This window comes from Phascolarctos cinereus, unplaced genomic scaffold (assembly GCF_003287225.1).
Source record: "Phascolarctos cinereus isolate Bilbo 61053 unplaced genomic scaffold, phaCin_HiC Scaffold_3;HRSCAF=262, whole genome shotgun sequence".
Classification (NCBI taxonomy): domain Eukaryota; kingdom Metazoa; phylum Chordata; class Mammalia; order Diprotodontia; family Phascolarctidae; genus Phascolarctos; species Phascolarctos cinereus.
The window spans coordinates 32,021,742-32,040,863 of NW_027555736.1; the positions used below are offsets into that span (position 1 = coordinate 32,021,742).

General features: G+C 45.1%; 1 protein-coding gene across 14 annotated transcripts in view; it reads right to left on the reverse strand.

The window, feature by feature from the left end:
- Positions 1 to 19,122, reverse strand: part of LRRC20 (leucine rich repeat containing 20) — a 96,400-nt gene that overhangs the window by 49,664 nt on the left and 27,614 nt on the right. For 11 of the 14 annotated variants that reach the window (XR_002322152.2, XR_002322150.2, XR_002322151.2 and 8 more), the window contains one exon: positions 8,893 to 9,042. The exons of 2 other annotated variants lie outside the window; for them this stretch is intronic. Coding sequence is in view for 8 of the 12 variants with exons in the window: in XM_020975169.2 (XP_020830828.1) it covers positions 8,893 to 9,042 (150 nt within the window). In the remaining 4 variants the exon portion in view is untranslated. Of the gene's footprint in view, positions 1 to 8,892; positions 9,043 to 19,122 lie in introns of those variants that run through there. One more of the 14 variants, XM_078150758.1, reaches the window with a different exon arrangement.

Sequence of the window (19,122 nt, forward strand, 5' to 3'; positions counted from 1 at the left end):
GAGGAGGAAACAGAAAGACCTCCCACCCACACAATGACCACACAGTAGGGCGATACTGACATCTCAGCTCTGGCACTTACTGAGTAACCTCACCAAGTCTCTCATTGCCTTCACCCCTCATTGAGTTAAGGCCGCTAGGGGGCGCCATAGTGCGCAGAGGGCCAGGCCTGGAGTCAGGAAGACTCATCTTCCTGAAATCAAATCCGGCCTCAAGCACTTACTAGCTTGTGTGACTCTGGGCAAGTCACTTGAGCCTGTTTGCCTCAGTTTCCTCATCTGTAAAATGAGGCAGAGAAGAAAACGGCAAACCCCTCCAGTATCTTTGCCAAGAAAACCTCAAATGGGGTCATGAAGAGTCAGACACGACTAAAACAACTCAACAATAACCACTGAATTACTGTATAGAATTTAGTGACAAGCTAAGTAGGATGAACCTGCATTATTTCCTACTCCTTTTTTGTCAAGAATATGTGACAGGCCTTTGTAAGGTGAGGGACTGCCCAGGACAGCTCCCTCTGGGAGGGACTGCAATGATGCCCCAAATCCCCTGTAGATATAATCAACCTACTTGGATTGTAAGCTCCACACAGAGAGGCACCTTAGCCCACCCCCTTTGGAACTGCAGGTCTATCAGAACTGACTTCTCTGGTTATGAAAAGTTCTCTTTCAAAGGCTGAACGCAGCCTGGGCTCAGGGTTTTGGCCCATATATAGACTATGACTGGTATGTTATGAGAAATTCCTTTCTGCCACATTTTTTTAGCTTGCCTGATTGATCAGGGTGAAGCCCTAACACAGATTTTTCTTTCAACACCTCCGCCTTGTTTTCTGCCACTGTACAACAGGCATGAGGTATCTGAGCTGCCTCCTTCCTTCAGACCATGAAGATGAAACAGACAGCACTTTGGTTCTACTGGCATTTATTAACTTTTTGCCAGACAGACTCCCCAGTTGGAAGGCAAGTTCTTCAGGAGAAGGGATCTTCCTTCTTTGTATTGCTACCTCTAGACCCTGGCACCCTGCCTGGCACCCTGCCTGGCATCCAGTAGGTGCCTGATACTTGTTGACTGACTGATAGAAATCTGTTTTGCTTAACTACACATATTTACTAGGGGTTTTTTCCTTTTTCTTTTTTTTTTTCCCAGTAAAGAGGGGATGGATGGGAGAAAAAAACAAGTACTTGTGAACTGAGAAAAGAAAAAAAACTTAATTAAAAAAGAAAAAGAAGAGGTCTCTAGAGGAAAGGCACAAAGGTTACTGCAGAGCTACTCTTCTCACTATATGGCACAGCTGAGATTGCCCTGGGCCTGGAAGTACTTCTAGTCCTGCTGAGACAGGCAGCCTGGATTAGAGGAAAGAACACGGCTGGAAACCCAGGCTCTCTATACACAATCACATTTGATCTTCACATCACAGCTTTACATGGAAAATAACCACAAATTTTCCAGTGTGAAGAGACAGCATGTTCTAGTGGGAAGATTATTGGGTTTGGGTTTAAATCCTGCTTCTGTCACTTCTTGTGTGACCTTAAGCAAGTCATTTCTCCCTGTGGGCCTCAGTTTCCTCATCTGTCAAATGAGGGAGCTGGATTAGATGGCCTCCAAGGTCTCTTCCAGCTCCAGAGCCAGGATCCTGTGACCTGTACGAGGGTGACTGTTATCAGAACTGGTGGCAACCAGGGCCCATACAAGTGTACAAGCCACAGGAACCGGGCAGAAAGGAGAGGGCTGAGCCAACAAATCAGCAAGCATTTCTTCCTTTCTTTTTTTTTTTTTGGCTAGGCAATGGGGTTCAGTGACTTGCCCAGGGGTCACACAGTTAGTAAGTGTCAAGTGTCTGAAGCCATATATGAACTCAGGCCCTCCTCCTCCAAGGCTGGAGCTCTACCCACTGAGCCACCTAGCTGCCCCAACAAGCATTTCTTAGGGCTTACTATGAAAGGCACTGGGTCAAGCACTAAGGGAAAAAAAAAAGGAAAAGGTTCATAATTTAATGGGGAGATAGTTTGTGAACAACGAGGTACAAACAAGAGCTGTGCACAGGATAAACCAGAAGTGATCTCAGAGGAAGGCGTGAGCATTGAGGGGAGCTGAGAGAAGCCTCTCCCAAAGGTGAGATTTTAGCTGAGACCTGAAGGAAGAGATGGAGAAATTAGATGTTAACAAGTTATAATTAGCAACAGAAGTCAAGCCAGACAAAGGCATCAGGATAGGCCACTGGGACACCATAAGAAGCTAATGTCATGTAGGTACCATCGTTGGGCTCCACGCATTCCCCACTGTGAAAGCCACGTCCATCTGCTGCCTGGACACGCTGGCTGCACTAAGCCAAGATGTGGGTCTGGGTCAACAAGCTACTAGACATCCCATTAGGAATGAGCCCCTGTAAGCCAGACAAGGAAAGAGGGAAATCAAGACCCTCCAGATAGCACTGACAGCCAATGATTAGCAGTCAAAGCCAAGAGGCTATTGTCACTTCCTAATGATTTATGTTACTCAGCCTTATGCAACACTGGCAATTGGACGGGCTTCGCACCCCTCCCCCTGAAAACTGGCCAATAAGCTGTGTGACTCACCAGAACAAGCCTGGCCAGATGAAAGAGAAATGGAAGGTCTGGAGGCCTCTGAAACAAAGGCCAGGTGTGCTGGGTAACCACTTCATGGAGAATTCCAAAGGCGGCTAGGCCCGTGCTGTTAATGGCCCATGCTGTCCAAAAAAACTATTTTGCATTTAGCAAGAGAGGTTGAAAAGTAAAATACACCCATCCATTTGCTCACCTTTTATTTCACAAAGAGATTCTGGGAAGCATATTTTATCCACAACTGGGGTCTACTATGGTGCTTACAAACTTGCACACACTGCTCACAGAGGCACAGTAGGGCTTCTCAAACTTCTAAACTTAAACTTTTTCCATGCACAACCTCTCTGCCCTCAGTGCTTCTTAAACTGTGGGTCGCTGGGGCAGCAAGGTGGCGCAGTGGATAGAGCACTGGCCCTGAAGTCAGGAGGACCTGAGTTCAAATCCGGCCTCAGACAAAATACTTGATACTTACTAGCTGTGTGACCCTGGGCAAGTCACTTAACCCCGATAGCCTCACCAAAAAGCAAAAAACAACAAAAAAAACTGTGGGTCGCAACCCCATATGGACCCACAGAGGGGCAGGCCTGGATGCAGGGCCTGGCTTGACACCTCACTAGCCGTGTGATCAAAGCCACATCATCACGTCACTTCAGCCTCAGCTTCCTCCTCTGTAAAATGGAGGGATGCCAATTCTTGCAAATCTACCCCACAAAACCTCTGTCCCCTAAGTACTTGCCAAATGTGGAATGCCTGGGGGAGGGGGGAGAGTTTGAGCAAGGACAGACGCTAACATCTTCAGTCCAGCCCTTGCTACTCACCTCCACTGTGAGGTACTCTAGAGAAAGAAACAGAAAGCAACCCCCCTGGGAGCACTGACAAGCAGCTTCATGCCCATAAGGAACACAAAGTACCCCATGGCCAAGTGGCTGCGGAAGGAGACGAGAGCAGCGGGGGAGACCTCAAAGACGTCTCGCAGAAGGCAGCGCCCAAGCACAGCCTTGGAGGAAGAGAGTCTATGAGGCAGGCAGAGGGCGGAAGAGGATTCCAGGCCAAACCGAGAATTTTTATATTGCGTCCTGAAGATAACAGGGTGCCAATGGAATTTAGTGAATAGGGAGCTGGGGTCAAACCTATACTCTAAGTCAAGAAAATCACTGGCAATTGTGCGGAGAGAGACTTGAGGCAGGCAGACCCAAGAGCAGGTTATTGTAATAACCAGGCATGAGGAGATAAGGCCTGGCACTAAGGTAGCAGCTGTGTGAGTGGAAAGAAGGGGATATATGTGAGAGATACAATAGCCAGCATTTACACGGAGGAAACAAGCATTTATTTAGTGTCCAATATTTGCCAGGCACTGTGCTAAGCTCTTTACAAATATTATCTTATTTGATCCTCACAACAACCCTGGGGAGTAAATGCCATTATCATCATCTCCATTTTACAGCTGATGAAACTGAGGCCAAGACAGATTTGCCCAGGGTCACATAACTAGGAAGTATCTGAGGCTGGGTTTCTGGTCTTCCTGACTCCAGTTCTCCATTCTCTCCACTGTACCACCTGGTACTTTAAGGTTTGCAAAGGGCTTTACAAATAAGACAAGGAAACTGAGGCAAACAAAGGTTAACACAGTCCATAAGTACCTAAGGTCATCTGAACGCAGGTCTTCTTGACTCTAGCCTTTATCCATCCATCCAGTTCCTGCCTTGCTGTTGTGAAGGTAAAAAAAGAAGACCTGACAAAGGGATGGATGTGGAAGGCAAGGATGAACTGAGTCAAGTGGAGCTTGACACCGAGATTTCAAGCATCAATGACAGACAGAAAGGAACACCCTGGACAGTAATAAGGGAGGTTAAGAAGGACAGTCTTGGGGATAAAGACGATGAGTTCTGATTGGGACAAGTTGAGTGTGAGATGACTACAGGACATCTGGGATACCCAGCTCAGTCTGGCCAAAAAGCAACTGGTGATGTGAACCCAGAGCAGAGCTCAAGAGAGAGCTTAGGTCTGGCTGTGCAGACCTGAGAATCATCGGCACAGAGATGATAACTGAGCCGTGAGAGCTGACGCGATCACCAAGTGAGAGAACGTGGAGGGAGCAGAGAGGGAAGCTGAGGACAGAGCCTCGAGGAGCACCGAGGGTTAGTGGGCATCAGCTGGATGAAGGTACAGCAAAGCAGGCCAAGCAAGAATCAAGGATTTAGACCTGGAAGGGGTCCGAGAGGTCATCTGGTATAACCCCCTCACTCTACAGATAAGAAAGCTCAAGCCCAGAGAAGAGAGGTCACTTGCCCAAGGTCACAGAGCTAGCCAACGGCAAAAGCCAGGATTTAAACCGGTCTCATCTGCCTTCAACTACAGAACGTTTGTGTAGCGGCAAAAATAGGAACCACAATCATTTCATACACACGTATCCCTGGAGAGGAACAGGTATTTGTCAGATCTACGGAGAAGGAAGAACTGATGACAGAACAAAAGATAGAGAGCATTATAAAATGCAAAAATGGATAATTTTGATTACATTAAATTAAAAAGGTTTTACACAAACAAAGCCAATGCAACCAAGAGTAGAAGGAAGACAGAAAGCTAGGAAATAATTTTTACAGTCACTGTTTCGGATAAAGGCCTCATTTCTCAAATACATAGAGAACTGTTTCACATTTATAATAATACAAGTCATTCCCCAATTGATAACTCATCAAAAGATATGAACAGGCAGTTTTCAGATGAAGAAATTTAAGTATTTATAGTCATATGAAAAAATGCTCTAAATCACTATTGATTATAGAAATGCAAATTAAAATAACCCCGAGGTACCATCTCACACCTATGAGATTGGCTAATATGACAGAAAAGGAAAATTATAAATGTTGAAGAAGATATAGGAAAATTGGAACACTGATGCATTGTTGGTAGAGTTGTGAACTGATCCAACCATTCTGGGGAGCAATTTGGAACTGTGCCCAAAGGGCTATAAAACTGTGCATACCCTTTGATCCAGCAAGACCACTGCTAGGTCTGTATCCCAAAGATATCCAAAAAAAAAGGAAAAGGACCTATTTTTACAAAAATATTTATATCAGCTCTTTTTGTGGCAGCAAAATATTGGAAAATGAGGGGGTGCCCATCAACTGGGAAACGGCTGAACAAGTTGTGGTATATGAATGTAATGGAATACTATTGTGCTATAAGAAATTACAAGCAGGATGCTTTCAGAAAAACCTAGAAAGACTTACATGAATTGATGCTAATCAAAGTAAGGAGAACATGACACACCATGATAACAGCATCGCTCGATGGTCAACTATGATGGACTTAGCTCTCCTCAGCAATACAATGATCCAGGACAATCTCACAAGATTCATGATGGAAAATGCTGTCCACATTTAGAGGAAGAACTACGGAGTTTGAATGCAGATTGAAGCATACCGTTTTTCCTTTTCTTTCTCACGGTTTTTCCCTTTCATTCTGATTCTTCTTTCACAACATGACTAATGTGGAAATAGTATGACCAGTATGATTGTACATGTATAACCTATATCAGATTGCTTGTTGTCCTGAGGAGGATGAAGGGGAGAGAGAGAGAGAAAGGCAGAAAAATTTGGAACTTAGGATCTTATAAAAGTGAATGTTAAAAACTATCTTTACATATAATTGGAAAAAGCAAAATACTATTAAGTGGGAAAAAATAATAGTAAGCATCCCTGCAGGTCACATAACGACTTTAGTTTTAAAATACCCTGGCAGACTCCAGGTTAACAGCCTCTATACCAAACACCCTTGGAGCCAGCTTTCTGTTCCCACCCCCACAGCCTCCCCTAGGACCACAGACTGGGCTCCACACGTGGCTGAGTCCAGCTCCTCGGCAAAACACATGATACACGTGGGTGACACAAGAGTTCCAACTGATCAAGAGTGAAAAGTGCTCACTCCTCTCATAGCTTTTCCCCCTTACTATTGTCAAAACTGTCTCTCTGGAGAAAGAATCTGATAAATTCATTAATGCTAAGATAATGAGGCTTAATGCTGTCTCTCTCTGGGCCACTGACATTTAAAAAAGAACAAAGTCTTAAGCCAAAGGAATTAAGCTATAATTATGGGATTTTAGACATCAGGCAACTATGAGGAAAATACTGAGGGGGTGTATATGAAGAGGGTGGACATTCCTGGAACACTCCCCATGATACAAAATCATCCTTCACTTTCTTTCAGATCTATTCCAGATTTAGAGCCAAAGGTCCTGGGTATGACCTTGAACAAATAATTTAACCTGTTTTGGCCTCAGTTTCCTCATCTGTAAAATGAAGAGAGAGAGAAGAGAGAGAGACAGAGACAGAGACAGAGACAGAGAGAGAGAGAGAGAGAGAGGGAGTATCTGAGAGAGTAGGGGGAGCTGACCCAGAGAGCAGCCTGGCACAATGCAATGAACACAGCTATCTCTGGAGTCAGAGTCTGTTGTTCAGCTGTATCTAATTCTCCATGATCCCATGGACCATATCACACCCATGCTGTCCCTGAGGTTTTCTTGGCAAAGATACTGGAATGGTTTGCCATTTCCTTAAGGCAAACAGAAGCTAAGTGATTTGCCCAGGGTCACACAGCTACCAAGTGTCTGAGACCAAATTTGGACTCAGGTCTTTCTGATTCCAGGCCCAGCTCCACCTAGGTGCCTCTACATACATATTCTACCTTCCCCTGGAGAATGCAAATTCCTTGAAGGAAGGGATCATTTAACTCTTGCTACCGTATCTCTAGCATCCTACACAGTGCTTAGAACTTGGTAGATAATCCACAAATGTTTGTGAGACTGAATTGAGTAGAGAGGATACAATGCTAGATTTACTGTCAGAAGGTCTTGAGTTTAAACCCTGCCTCAGATATTTATGAGTTGTATAGCCTGGACATATCACTTAACCTGTCTCGGCTTTAGTATTTTATCTGCCAAATGAAAGAGCTGGAGTAGATGCCTCTTGGGTCCCTGCCCCCCTCAATCTGTGGTCCTCCGAATCCCTAGAACCACCTGCCCTTGGCCCCCTCATTCCTCCCCCCAATCTCTGTTGTTCCCTACAAACCTACAAGGAAAGCTCAGAACTGGAGGCACAGACAGCCCTGCCTGAGGACAAGAATGTGCAGTCATGGAGCCGAGGGCACAGGCAGCAGCAGAGCAGAGGGCAGGGAGTCAAGGCCTGGGCTCCGATTCCAGCCTGCTTCCCTGGTGGCCAGCAGAAGGGAAAGGCTACGTTCACTCCAAGCTCCCAAAGAGCAGTGGTGAACTCACACAGGGGCGGCAGAAGAATGAGGCTGAGGGAGGCAGAGAAAGCAGGGTCCCTACGGGGCAAGGTCTGTTCAAGTCTAGGCCGAGGCCCCTTCAGAGGGCCCCTCAGCGGACCAAGTGTGGACAGACGCCCATGGAGGAGCCTCGACATCACTCCCTCCCAGGCTGACCCGTGTTTAGACACAAAGTTTCGGGGAACTCTCCCTCATACCAACAAAGTAGAACGTGCCCGTCTGAGGTCCAATGCTGCCCTGCGAGGCCCCACAGGAGCCAACGACAGGTCTACGCACGATCTGTGTAGACGCTGGCCTGGACTAAAGCTGTAGGGGTGCCAACCTGAGGAGTGAGGGGTCACGACAGCTGACATGTGGTCACTGGCTGGGTGACCCCGGCAGGATACTGAACCTACCTGCAAAATGAGGATGATAACAGCACCTACTTCTCAAAGCTGTTGTGAGGATCAAATGAAGTAAAACGCTAAAGTGCTTTGTAAGCTGGGAGGCAGGGGGGGCTGACAGTGAGCTCCCATAGTCCACATATGATCAACCTGTAGTCCTCCCTGTCCCATCCCCCTGGGGCTGGCTGCCTCCCCCCACCCCAGCCTTGTTCTAGAGACCATATTCACAGAATCAGACAGAGTCTGAAAGTCTGAAGGGACCTCACAGGCCATGGAATCCAACCCCACCACTTGATAGCCCAGGAAAGTGAAGTTCGAGGACTGACAAACTGCTTGCCTTCTGACGGGAAGTGGGGGGGGCGGGGTGGGGGAGAATTTGGAACTCGAATTTTAAAAAAATGATTGTCAAATTTTTTTACATGGGGTTGGGAAATATTTGACAAAATAAAAATAATTTTTAAAAATGCTGACTGATAGACTGATTGAAGTGACACACCCAAGGTCACTGAGCTGGAAGGCAGTGGAGGCAGGATTTGAACCCTGGCCCGGGACACTGGAGCTCCCTGTGTGCTAGCCCAGGAGCAGAGAGCTGAACAGAGATCCAGATCCCCCCACTTCCCGACCTCGACGCCAGGGCACCTACCTCGGAGCTGGCTGAACGTAGTCATGAATTTGTTGGTGAGGGAACGGAGCTCATTGTTGGACAGGTTGATGAACTGAATGTGCCTGACGACATTCCGGAGCACTTTGTAGATGGCGACAGGGAAGGAGACCAGCTTACACTCGGCCAAGTCTGCAGCAGGAGAACAGGCAGGAGACGAGTCATGGAGAGCAGTGACAGAGCACAGAGGAAGACCCCTTCCCCGCCCCGTAACCGTGACTGCTGGGGACCAGGTCACAAAAGCAGGGACAGCAGGGCCAATACGAGAGCCCCGGGGGCAGGGCACAGATCGCAGGGCCTGGGGTCAGACTCGGCCTCAGGCACCAACCCTGGACAGCTCACTTCACTTCAGTTCTCTTCAGTTTCCTCCACCGTAAACGGGAACCGTAACAGCACCCGCTTCCCAGTTAGTGTGAGGATCGAATGCGATCATGCTGCTGAAGTGCCGGGCACACAGTAGACAGTGAACGTAGACTTCTTTTCTTCCTGCTGTCGCTCAGAAGTGTCTAGCTCTTTGTGACCTCATTGGGGATGTTTTTGGCAGAGACACTGGAGCGGTTGGCCATCTTCTTCTCCAGCTTATTTTACAGATGAGGAAACTGAGGTAAACAAGGTGAAGTGACTTGCCCAGGGTCACCCAGCTAGATGTGAACTCAGAAGACGAGTCTTCCTGACTCCAGGCCTGGCGGCCGCCCGCCTTCCTTCCTATGTCTCTTGATTCCTGGTCCTGGGCTCCTTCCACTACACCAGGGGACTGCTTTAAATTCCTAGGAAAAGAAGACAAACAGCAACGAGGCAGGAAGGAGGAGAGCTGAGGAGAGGGAGCCAGAGAGGCCTGCCGAGGAGCATGCGACAATGAAGGCGATGTAGGTGGGGCGGAAGGAGAAGAGCATTAGGTGAGAGCAAGGGCCTGTGAAAAAACGCACCGGATAACTGAGGGATCCTACGGCCTGGCAAAGAAGGGAGATGGCTTAGGTCCTTCAGGGCCTGCAGCACTGCCGAAAGTGAGTCAAGACACTCATCCAAAAACACATTAAGCCTTCTGTAGGCAGGGCCCTAAGCTGGGGGAAACAAATCCATATAAGCTTTAGTCTCTCTTTTCCTAGGGCTCAGTGACCACTGAGGGGCAGACAGAGAACCATAACATAGGCATAATAATTAATAATAATATAGTACAAAACAAAGCACTAGGGGAGGCTTAAGAGAGAAAAGGGTGTTGCGGAGCGGGGGGGGGCAGAGTAGAAGGGGGAGCAGTTGTCCACAGGGGTCAGGGAAGGCCTCTTAGAAGAAGTGGCATTTGAGGATGAGACCTGGGATAAGGGGGCAGGAAGGCCTCCCTTCCCACGGAGAGTCAGCACAAGCTGCAGAGGGTCAGACACAGACAGACCAGACACCCAAACTGGAAACAAGGCTTGACTCAGGATCATAACATCACAGGCTTGGAGCTGAATGGGACCTTAAGAAGCCATCTATTTTACTGATGAGGAAACTGAGGCCCAGAGAGATGAAGGGATTTGCTGAGATGCAAATTTGTGGAGCAGCTGGTGTCCTACTAGACGCTTCACTGGTCTTGTTCCCCCTATCACTATAAAAAGCTCTCCTATATTTGTCGAGTACTTTCACTGTTTGTCTTTAAAACTCAAGTTTTGTGCTGTGATCATGCCCCCAGAGCATCGTGCAAGTCAATAATGTGTAAAGTCGGTGACGTGGCTTAGTGAAAAAAGAAAAATGTTAGGCAAACTCTGAGCCTGGGCCCCCTGCGGTCGTTGTCAGCCACAGGCCAGCTTGGTGTCAACAAGTTTATAGCTCGGTATACAGTACAACGCCCGCCGCTGCCCGCCACGGCAGAAGACAAGACTCAGGGTAAAAGTGCTTCAGCTTTAAGCCTCTTACTTGCTGTACAATACTTACGGTACTGCAGATTTCACGTGTTATGAAAAGTTAATACTGTCTGAAATCAACCTTTCCTTTGAGATATTTACACAAAAGGCCACAAAGTTTTAGGGAATAACCAGCAATTAAAAAGTGGGGGTTTTTTGGTTTTGATTTTTGTTTTGCATGAGGCAATCAGGGTTAAGTGACTTGCCCAGGGTCACACAACTAGTGAGTGTTATGTGTCTGAGGCCGGATTTGAACTCAGGACCTCCTGACTCCAGGGCCGGGGCTCTATCCACTGTACCACCTCGCTGCCCAGTAAAAAAATGTTTCGTATGTTACCAATTTTATTTTGTGAACTGCATCTTATGGGTTATTTCACTGTTACTGTGTTAGGAAAAGTGCGTGTAATCAGAATTAATGTTTCGTCATAAAGAATTACATACAGAAAAGTATTTACAGGAATCTCTAGTGAAAGATTAGTTTTTGGTAGTCACAGGAATCTAACCCCTACTTCCCATAGGTTCAATGTATCAACATTTGTAGTTTTTGTCTTTTGCAAGGGTTTTTTAGGAATGTTACCCAAACAAAAGTTGAGGGTTGCTAAGGACTACCAAGGGATCCCCTGAATTTGTCTTTTTGAGTTGCCATATTTTTTCAGAAACACTGAACCCAGAGCAAGCAGGATGCCCTGAATGTATCAAAATGAAACTCCGCTCTAAGCTGACATAAATGTGTTGTTTGTACCCCAAGCTGGACTCCCTGTGGGTCCTTGGGAATCAAAACAGGTACCAGTCAGTCTGTGCTGGGCTCAGAAACTGCTTGTGCAGCTGAGACTCTTGTAGATAAGCAGACCATCCTATCTTCATGGTCTAGCAGCTCCCAAGGGGAAAGAATGTGGCTTTTGCTCCTCCCCTTCAGGAGGGGTTCTTTCCCTTTCCCACCTTTACTGTACCTTTCCCCCTCTCATGCCACACCCCTTTCGGTAGAGATTTCTGGTATCTCCTCCTCCTTTTGTCCTGCTGTTATAAAAATGTAAACTTCTGTATGGATTATGAATTCTTTGAGTTCCACACACATTTGCTTCTCTTGTAATAAATACACCTAGTTTTCAAGTAAGTTTTGTGAAGTTGTGATTGCCAGTTGACAAGATGGATTGTAATTCAGCATGTTATTTTCAAAGCTGTCCCATTAGCCTGTGATTCCTTCTGGATTTCCTTTTGTTCTCTTCTGTGTATTTCAAACCATGTTTTAATGGCCCACTTTTCTTTCTTTTTAACTCCCCTACCCTTACCTTCCCTTTTCCTCCCTAGTTTATCCCCCAAATTGGGAAAGAGGAAAAATAAAACTATTGTAACAACACTGATACTCAGGCAAAACAAATTCCCAAACTGGCTGCGTTTAGAAAAGGTCTTAGGCCATCCCCTATTTCTCAGCAGGGGGTAGCATGGTTCCTTACCAGTCCTCTGGAACCAGGGCTGGTCACTGCACATCAGAGTTCTGAAGTCTTTCAAGGTGGTTTGCCTTTCCAATGTCTCACTCACTCTGTATCAATTCACACAAGTGTCCTCAAGTTTCTCTGAAACTATCTCCTTCATCATTTCATATGGTACAATAACATTCCATAACTTTTTTGTGCCATAATTTGTTCAACCGTTCCCCAATTAATAGACATTGCTGTGGCTTCAAGCTCTTTGCCATAACAAAGACAGACGCTATCAATCTTCTCATACCTATAGGTCACTTTCCTCTCTTTGATCTCTCTGACGTAGGTGCCTAGTATTTGTGCTACTGGGTATGCAGATTCAGGACTTCTGAAGCACAGTTCCAAATGCTTTCAAGAATGGCTAGACCAATTCAAGTTCCACCAGCAGTCTGCCTAACCTCTCACAGACCCTCCAACAAACGTCATTTTCCCTTTTTGTCATCTGTGCCAATCTGAAGGCTGTGGCAGAACTCTAGAGTTATTTTAATTTGCATTTCTCTAATTAGTGATTTTTCCATATGTTTGGATTTCTTCCTTCAAAAATTGCCTGCTCATATCATTTGTCCAATTTATCTACTGGGAAATGGCTCTTGTTTTTACCATCAGTTCCTTAAATACCTTGGATATAAAACCTTTATCAGAAAAGCTTTACACAAAAGTTATTTCCAAGTTTACAGTTTCCCTTCTAATTTTAACTGCATTGGTTTTGTGAAAAACCTTTTTCATTTTTTGTTATCCAAATTATCCCCAAACGCTTTCTCTAGCCTTCACCAAAGTCACCGTGAGCCTTTGAAAAGAGGCCAAATGAAGCGGCAGCTAGGTGATTCAGTGGATAGAGATCCAGCCTTGGAGTCAGGAGAACTTGAGTTCAAATCCTGCCTCAGACACTTGACCCTTAACTAGCTGTGTGACCCTGGGCAAGTCACTTAACCCCAACTGCCTCACCAAAAAAAAAAAAAAGAAGAAAGAGGCCAAATGTGTTTCCAAACCAGTATGCCCCTTTCCTGACCCTGCATTTCTTATTTTTTAGAAAGGTGGAAAAAAAGCTGGAATAGCATTTCTGAAGGGAAAGAGAAAGGAGGAAGAAAAGAATCCACTTCAACTCAAATAAACCCAGCAAATGTTTACTAAGTGCCTTCTAATAGAAAACATTATGCTAGAGAAACAAAGAAAAAGGGGCAGCTAGGTGGGGCAATGGATAGAGCACCGGCCCTGGAGTCAGGAGGACCTGAGTTCAAATCCAGCCTCAGACACATAACACTTACTAGTTGTGTGACTCTGGACAAGTCACTTAGCCCCAAATGCCTTTAAAAAAAAAAAAGAAAAATAACCCCTGCGCTCAAAAAGCTTATACTGTCCCAGAGGATGTAACATAAAAGAATCTGAGGAAGGAGAGAACATGGACAGTTAAGGGGATTAGGGAATGGCTAGTAAATGTCTGAGGCCAGATTTGAACTCAGATAGATGAATCTTCCTGACTTCAGGCCTGGTGCTCTATCCACTATGCTACCTAGCACTAATTCTTTACAAGGTCTTTTCCTAGGCACTGATGCTACAGATATAGGAAACACACATACACATATATGCATATATATATGTATATATACACACATATATATATATACACACATATGCATACATTCACACAGAGAGAGAGAGAGAGACACACACACACACACACACACACACACACACACACACACACACACGTATATAGGACATGGTCCCTGCCCTCAGGGAGATCACCACTGTGAAAAAAGGATTCCAGCCTTATCTTTTTCTGTTTTATTTCTAGAGCAGGAGTTCTTTTTTTTAAAATTTATTTATTTTTAGTTTTCAACATTCACTTCCATAAGCTTTTGAGTTTTAAATCCCCCCCCCCAAGATGGCACGCAATCTGATATGGGCTCTACATATACATTCCTATTAAATATATTTTCACATTAGTCATGTTACGAAGAAGAATTAGAACTAATAGGAGGAACCACAAGAAAGAAGAAACAAAACAAAACAGTAGAGAAAAGAAGAGTAAATAGTATGCTTCGATCTGCATTCAAACTCTATAGTTCTTTCTCTGGATGTAAATAATATTTTCCATCATGAGATTTTTGGAGATATCTTAGATCCTTACATTGCTGAGAAGAACTAAGTCTATCAAAGTTAGTCATCACACGATGTGGCTATTACTATGTCCAACGTTCTCCTGGTTCTGCTCACTTCACTCAGCATCAGTTCATGTTAAGTCTTTCCAGGTTTTTTTCAAGTCTGCCTGCTCATCATTTCTTACAGCACAATAGCATTCCATTACATTCATACATCACAACTTGCTCAGCCATTCCCCAACTGATGGACATCCTCTCAATTTCCAATTCTTTGCCACCACATATAGAGCTGCTATAAATATTTTGTACATGTGGGTTATTTTCCCATTTTTATGATCTCTTTGGGATAAAGCCCTAGAAGTGCTATGGCTGGGTTAAAGGGTATGCACATTTTTATAGCCCTTTGGGCATAGTTCCAAATTGTAGGGCAGGAGCTCTTAACATGGGGTCTACACACCTCCAAAGAGTCTGTAAACAGATTTCAGGGGATCTATGAACTTGGATAGGAAAAAAAATTATATCTTTATTCTCATTAACTCCTAACTGAAATTAAGCATTTCCTTCAATTATGAATGTAGGCAGCAAACCAGTCTTCTAAGAAGAGGTCCATAGGCTTTAGCAGACTACCAAAAGGAATCAGGACACAAAAAAGGCTAAGAATTCCTATTCTAGAACTTAGTATTACTTCAAGGGGCTATGGGTAGATTAGAAACTGCTACCTTATCCTTCCCATGGAAAAATTTGCTTTCTTTTTTTCATTTCATTTCATTTCATTTTAATTAATTTATTTTGAATTGTCAACAATCACTTCCATAAGCTTTTGAGTTTAAAATTTTTCTCCACCTCCCTCCCCAAGATGGAACACAATCTGATCTAGGCTATACACACACATTCCTATTAAACATATTTTCACATTAGTGATGTTGTAAGAAAGAATTAGAACCAACAGGAGGAACCATCAGAAAGAGGAAACAAAACACAACAGAAGAAAAAAATATCAAATAGTCTGCTTTGACCTGCATTCAGACTCTATAGTTCTTTCTCTGGATGTGGATAGCATTCGCCATCACAAGGCCTTTGGAGATGTCTTAGATCCTTGTATTTCTGAGAAGGGCTAAATCTATCAAAGTTAGTCATCGCACAACATTAAAACTTTGCTCTCTCTAGGCAAAACAACAGAAAGCAGCTGCTCAATCTGCTGTCACTACATCTTGTTACTATGTTGCTCACTCCTGGAATATTTCAACTACTCCCAACTCTATACTACCCTCATACGCTTTTGAAAATTTTCTCAATCCGATGTGAAAAACAAAAAAAAAGTTCACATATGGGTATCTCTGAGAAGAGACTATGGGACCCATTTGTCTAAGGTCTAGCTCTTCCTTTGCAGCTGCAAGAAATAAAGGCATAGGGCAAGGGTCAGATAAGAGCCACAGATACCAGCTGCTAGGAGTTCAGAAATCCAAGCTATCACTTTGGGCTAGGGCAGTCAGAGAAGTGCTGGAGGTCATGGGGCTCTGCATTTGGACTACTGAGTTTAATTCTAGGTACCACATTTCAAAAGGCCACTGACAAACTAGAGCGTGTGGTGATGGTAATGAGCCTAGAATCAATGTTATGAGAGGAACTAAGTCACAAAATAACTGAGCTGAAATAGACACGGGATCTAGTTAGAACACAAAATGTCAGTATTAGAAGGGACTTCAGAATGCAGACTGTCAGAGCTGAAAGGGTCCTCAGAACACAGAACACAGACTATGAGGGTTGGAAGAGACCTTATGAAATTATATATTCCATGCTCTTCATTCGACAAAAGAGGAAACAAAGGCACAAGGAAATTAAGTGATTTGCTCACAATTGCATTGGTAGTATTTGCAATAAAAGTTCTACAAAGCCATTAGTGAACCAGGAAAAAAAAAACAAAAACACCTTTTTATGAAGGGCCTAGCACGGAGAGTGTCCCATGTGTGGGCACACCCTTGAGGCAGGAAAGTACAGCCTTTTATTCCCTAACCTGAAATGCAAGGCCCTCCTCTGATTTCCCATAGGCTGGCTACTACAGAGCTTACAGACTATCTGAAGCGCCTAATCTTCCCACTGAATTTTTGCTCCTAATTACATTTCCCATTCCCACATTTCCTTGTCAACAGCCAACAGCTGTCAATACCCCAACAGCTACTCATCACCCTGTGCAGAAGCAACACTTCCCAACCACATTTCCACAGCAGCAAACCCAGAATTCAAACTCAGGTCCATTGACTGCCAATCTAGTACTTTTCCCTCTATTTTTCTATTGTTCAGTTATTTCAGTCATGTCCGACTCTTCATGGCCCCATGTGGAATTTTCTTGTCAAAGATACTGGAGTGGTTTGCCATTTCCTTCCATAGCTCATTTTACAGATGAAGAACTGAGGCAAACAGGGTTAGTTAAGTGACTTGCCCAGGGTCACACAGCCTAATTAGGTGTCTCAGGTCACATCTGAACCCCGTGGAAGATGAGTCTTCCTGACTTGAGTTCCAGTACTCTCTCCACTATGGCGCCTCCTAGCTGCCCCTTTCTGCTATAACATCATTTTTTTCCCCCTTTGCTTGCACTGGACTATGTGCTCCTTGGAGGTTGGCCCTAGTAGCACAAAAAATAATTATCCTTGTAATTAAAATTATTACTTGAGGAAAAGCAAGAGGCACGGCCTAACACCTCCAATCATTAAAGGCATCTTTCACTGCGGAAGGGCAAGGAGGTTGACAAGTACTATCTCGATAATTCTAATGAAGATCTAATTAGAAATCACTGTTGGGCTGAAATCTACAGCATTTCAAGGAGAACCAGTGGATTGGTTTAAACATGCATGCTTCAATAAATCTCAGGCTAAATCCTTATGGAGAAGTAATGGAAAACAGTAGGGTGGCCTGGTGCCACGGTTTTTCTCTGGCGGGGTCATTAAGGGCAAGCAGGATGGAGCATGTTTCCACTAAGGATGCTGGGCACATGCCCTCAGGGAAGGTACAGGCAGAAAGAGAGGTCCCAGGTATACCAAAATATTCATGGCAATTCTCCTTATTGTAGCAAAGAACTAGAAAAAAAAGCAGGTGTCTCCTGATTAGAGACATTAACATACTGGAATACGCCTGCAATCTAAGAAACTACAACTATGAAGAAGTCAGAGAAACATGGGAAGACCTGTTGGAATCCACACAAGGTAAAGCATGCGGAACCCACACCCAGAATGGCCACAAGCTGAAGCAAGGTGGTGCAAGGACTAACAGGTAGAAGGGAGTGAGGGAGAGAGGTGGCAACTGCCTGCTGCAGGAGTGGAGAGGTGGAGACCACAGATGCACAAAGTCCCATTCACTGTCACCTAGGGCCACCTGGTTTGTTACAATGGAAGATGGAAGTCAGGGTGGCAGCAGAGCTGGAAATGAGTATGATGTAAAAATACAACTCTGAGAACTTCTGCTGAGGAAGGGGCCTGGGGATGGGAGGAAGAAGCTACTGTTCCCTGGCACCAGCCCAGTGAGACAGGAAGGGGCGGTGGTCTGTGGCAGCAGGAGGGCAAGCTGCTCCCTGCCTGGCACCCAGAAACACCATGTCTCTAGGGACCCAAGGTGCCAGGAAGTATTCATCTGCAAGCAGCATTTCAGTAGGCCTCCAAGATGAGATGGGCAGCTAGATGGTGCAGTGGATAGAGCACAGGGCTTAGAATGAGTTCAAATCTATCTCCAGACACTTACTAGCTATATGACCCTGGGCAAGTCACTTAACTCTGTTCCCTCAGTTTCCTCATTTGTAAAATGGGCTGGAAAAGGACATGGCAAATCACTCTAGTGTCTTTGCCAAGAAAACCCCAAATGGGGTCACAAAGAATCAGACATGACTGAAAATGACTGACCGACAACAACGTGAGCTTGGGTCAAAGCTATATGTTCACATTACAGCAGGGGTTAATGTTCTCCCTAACCACATGACTTTCCTTCTCAAGGCAGCTCAACAACCCACATTTACAAAGCACCAACTCCGGGCAAGGCCCTATGCTAAGTGCTCGGGGTGCAACGCTAGATACCACACAGGCCCTGACCTTCAGGAGCCTGCACACTGAAGGGATGAAGGCCAAAGTGTTGAACAACTAAGATGGAGGGAAATGAGATAAGTACATAAGTGAGTTCTGAGCATAGGTGCGACCTATGGAGAAAGAGAGAGGTCACCTTCCCTCGGGGAAAGTGTTCACTTGGCATCTACTGCCCTAAGAGCTGTGGACACCAGGAAAGTCAGCCCTTGTGTGTGGGTACAGAAGGAAGGGACAGAGATGGGGCTGAGAATGCCATCAGACGGGCAATACAGTAAGCAAAGGGCTCACACTCAGCACCAACCAAGAAAGCTCCTGCTCTCAATGTGGGTTCAAAACTTCTTAGCTCTCTGGGGCAGCTACGTGGCGAAGTGGATAGAGCACCAGCCCTGGAGTCAGGAGGACCTGAGTTCAAATCCAATATCAGACCAGACACTTGACACTTACTAGCTGTGTGACCCTGGGCAGGTCACTTAACCCCAACTGCCTCACCAAAAAAACCCCAAAACACCCCACTTGTTAACTCTCTAGCTCCTCTCCCAGCTGGAATCTTCCAGAGCTATTCTTGACCAAACTCGCTCCTTCCTTTTAAGTACACAATCCGCACAGGATCATACAAGAATTACAAAAACAGCTTGTGACTCAACAATTATAGTACTGATATTATTATATTCTAAGAAAGATA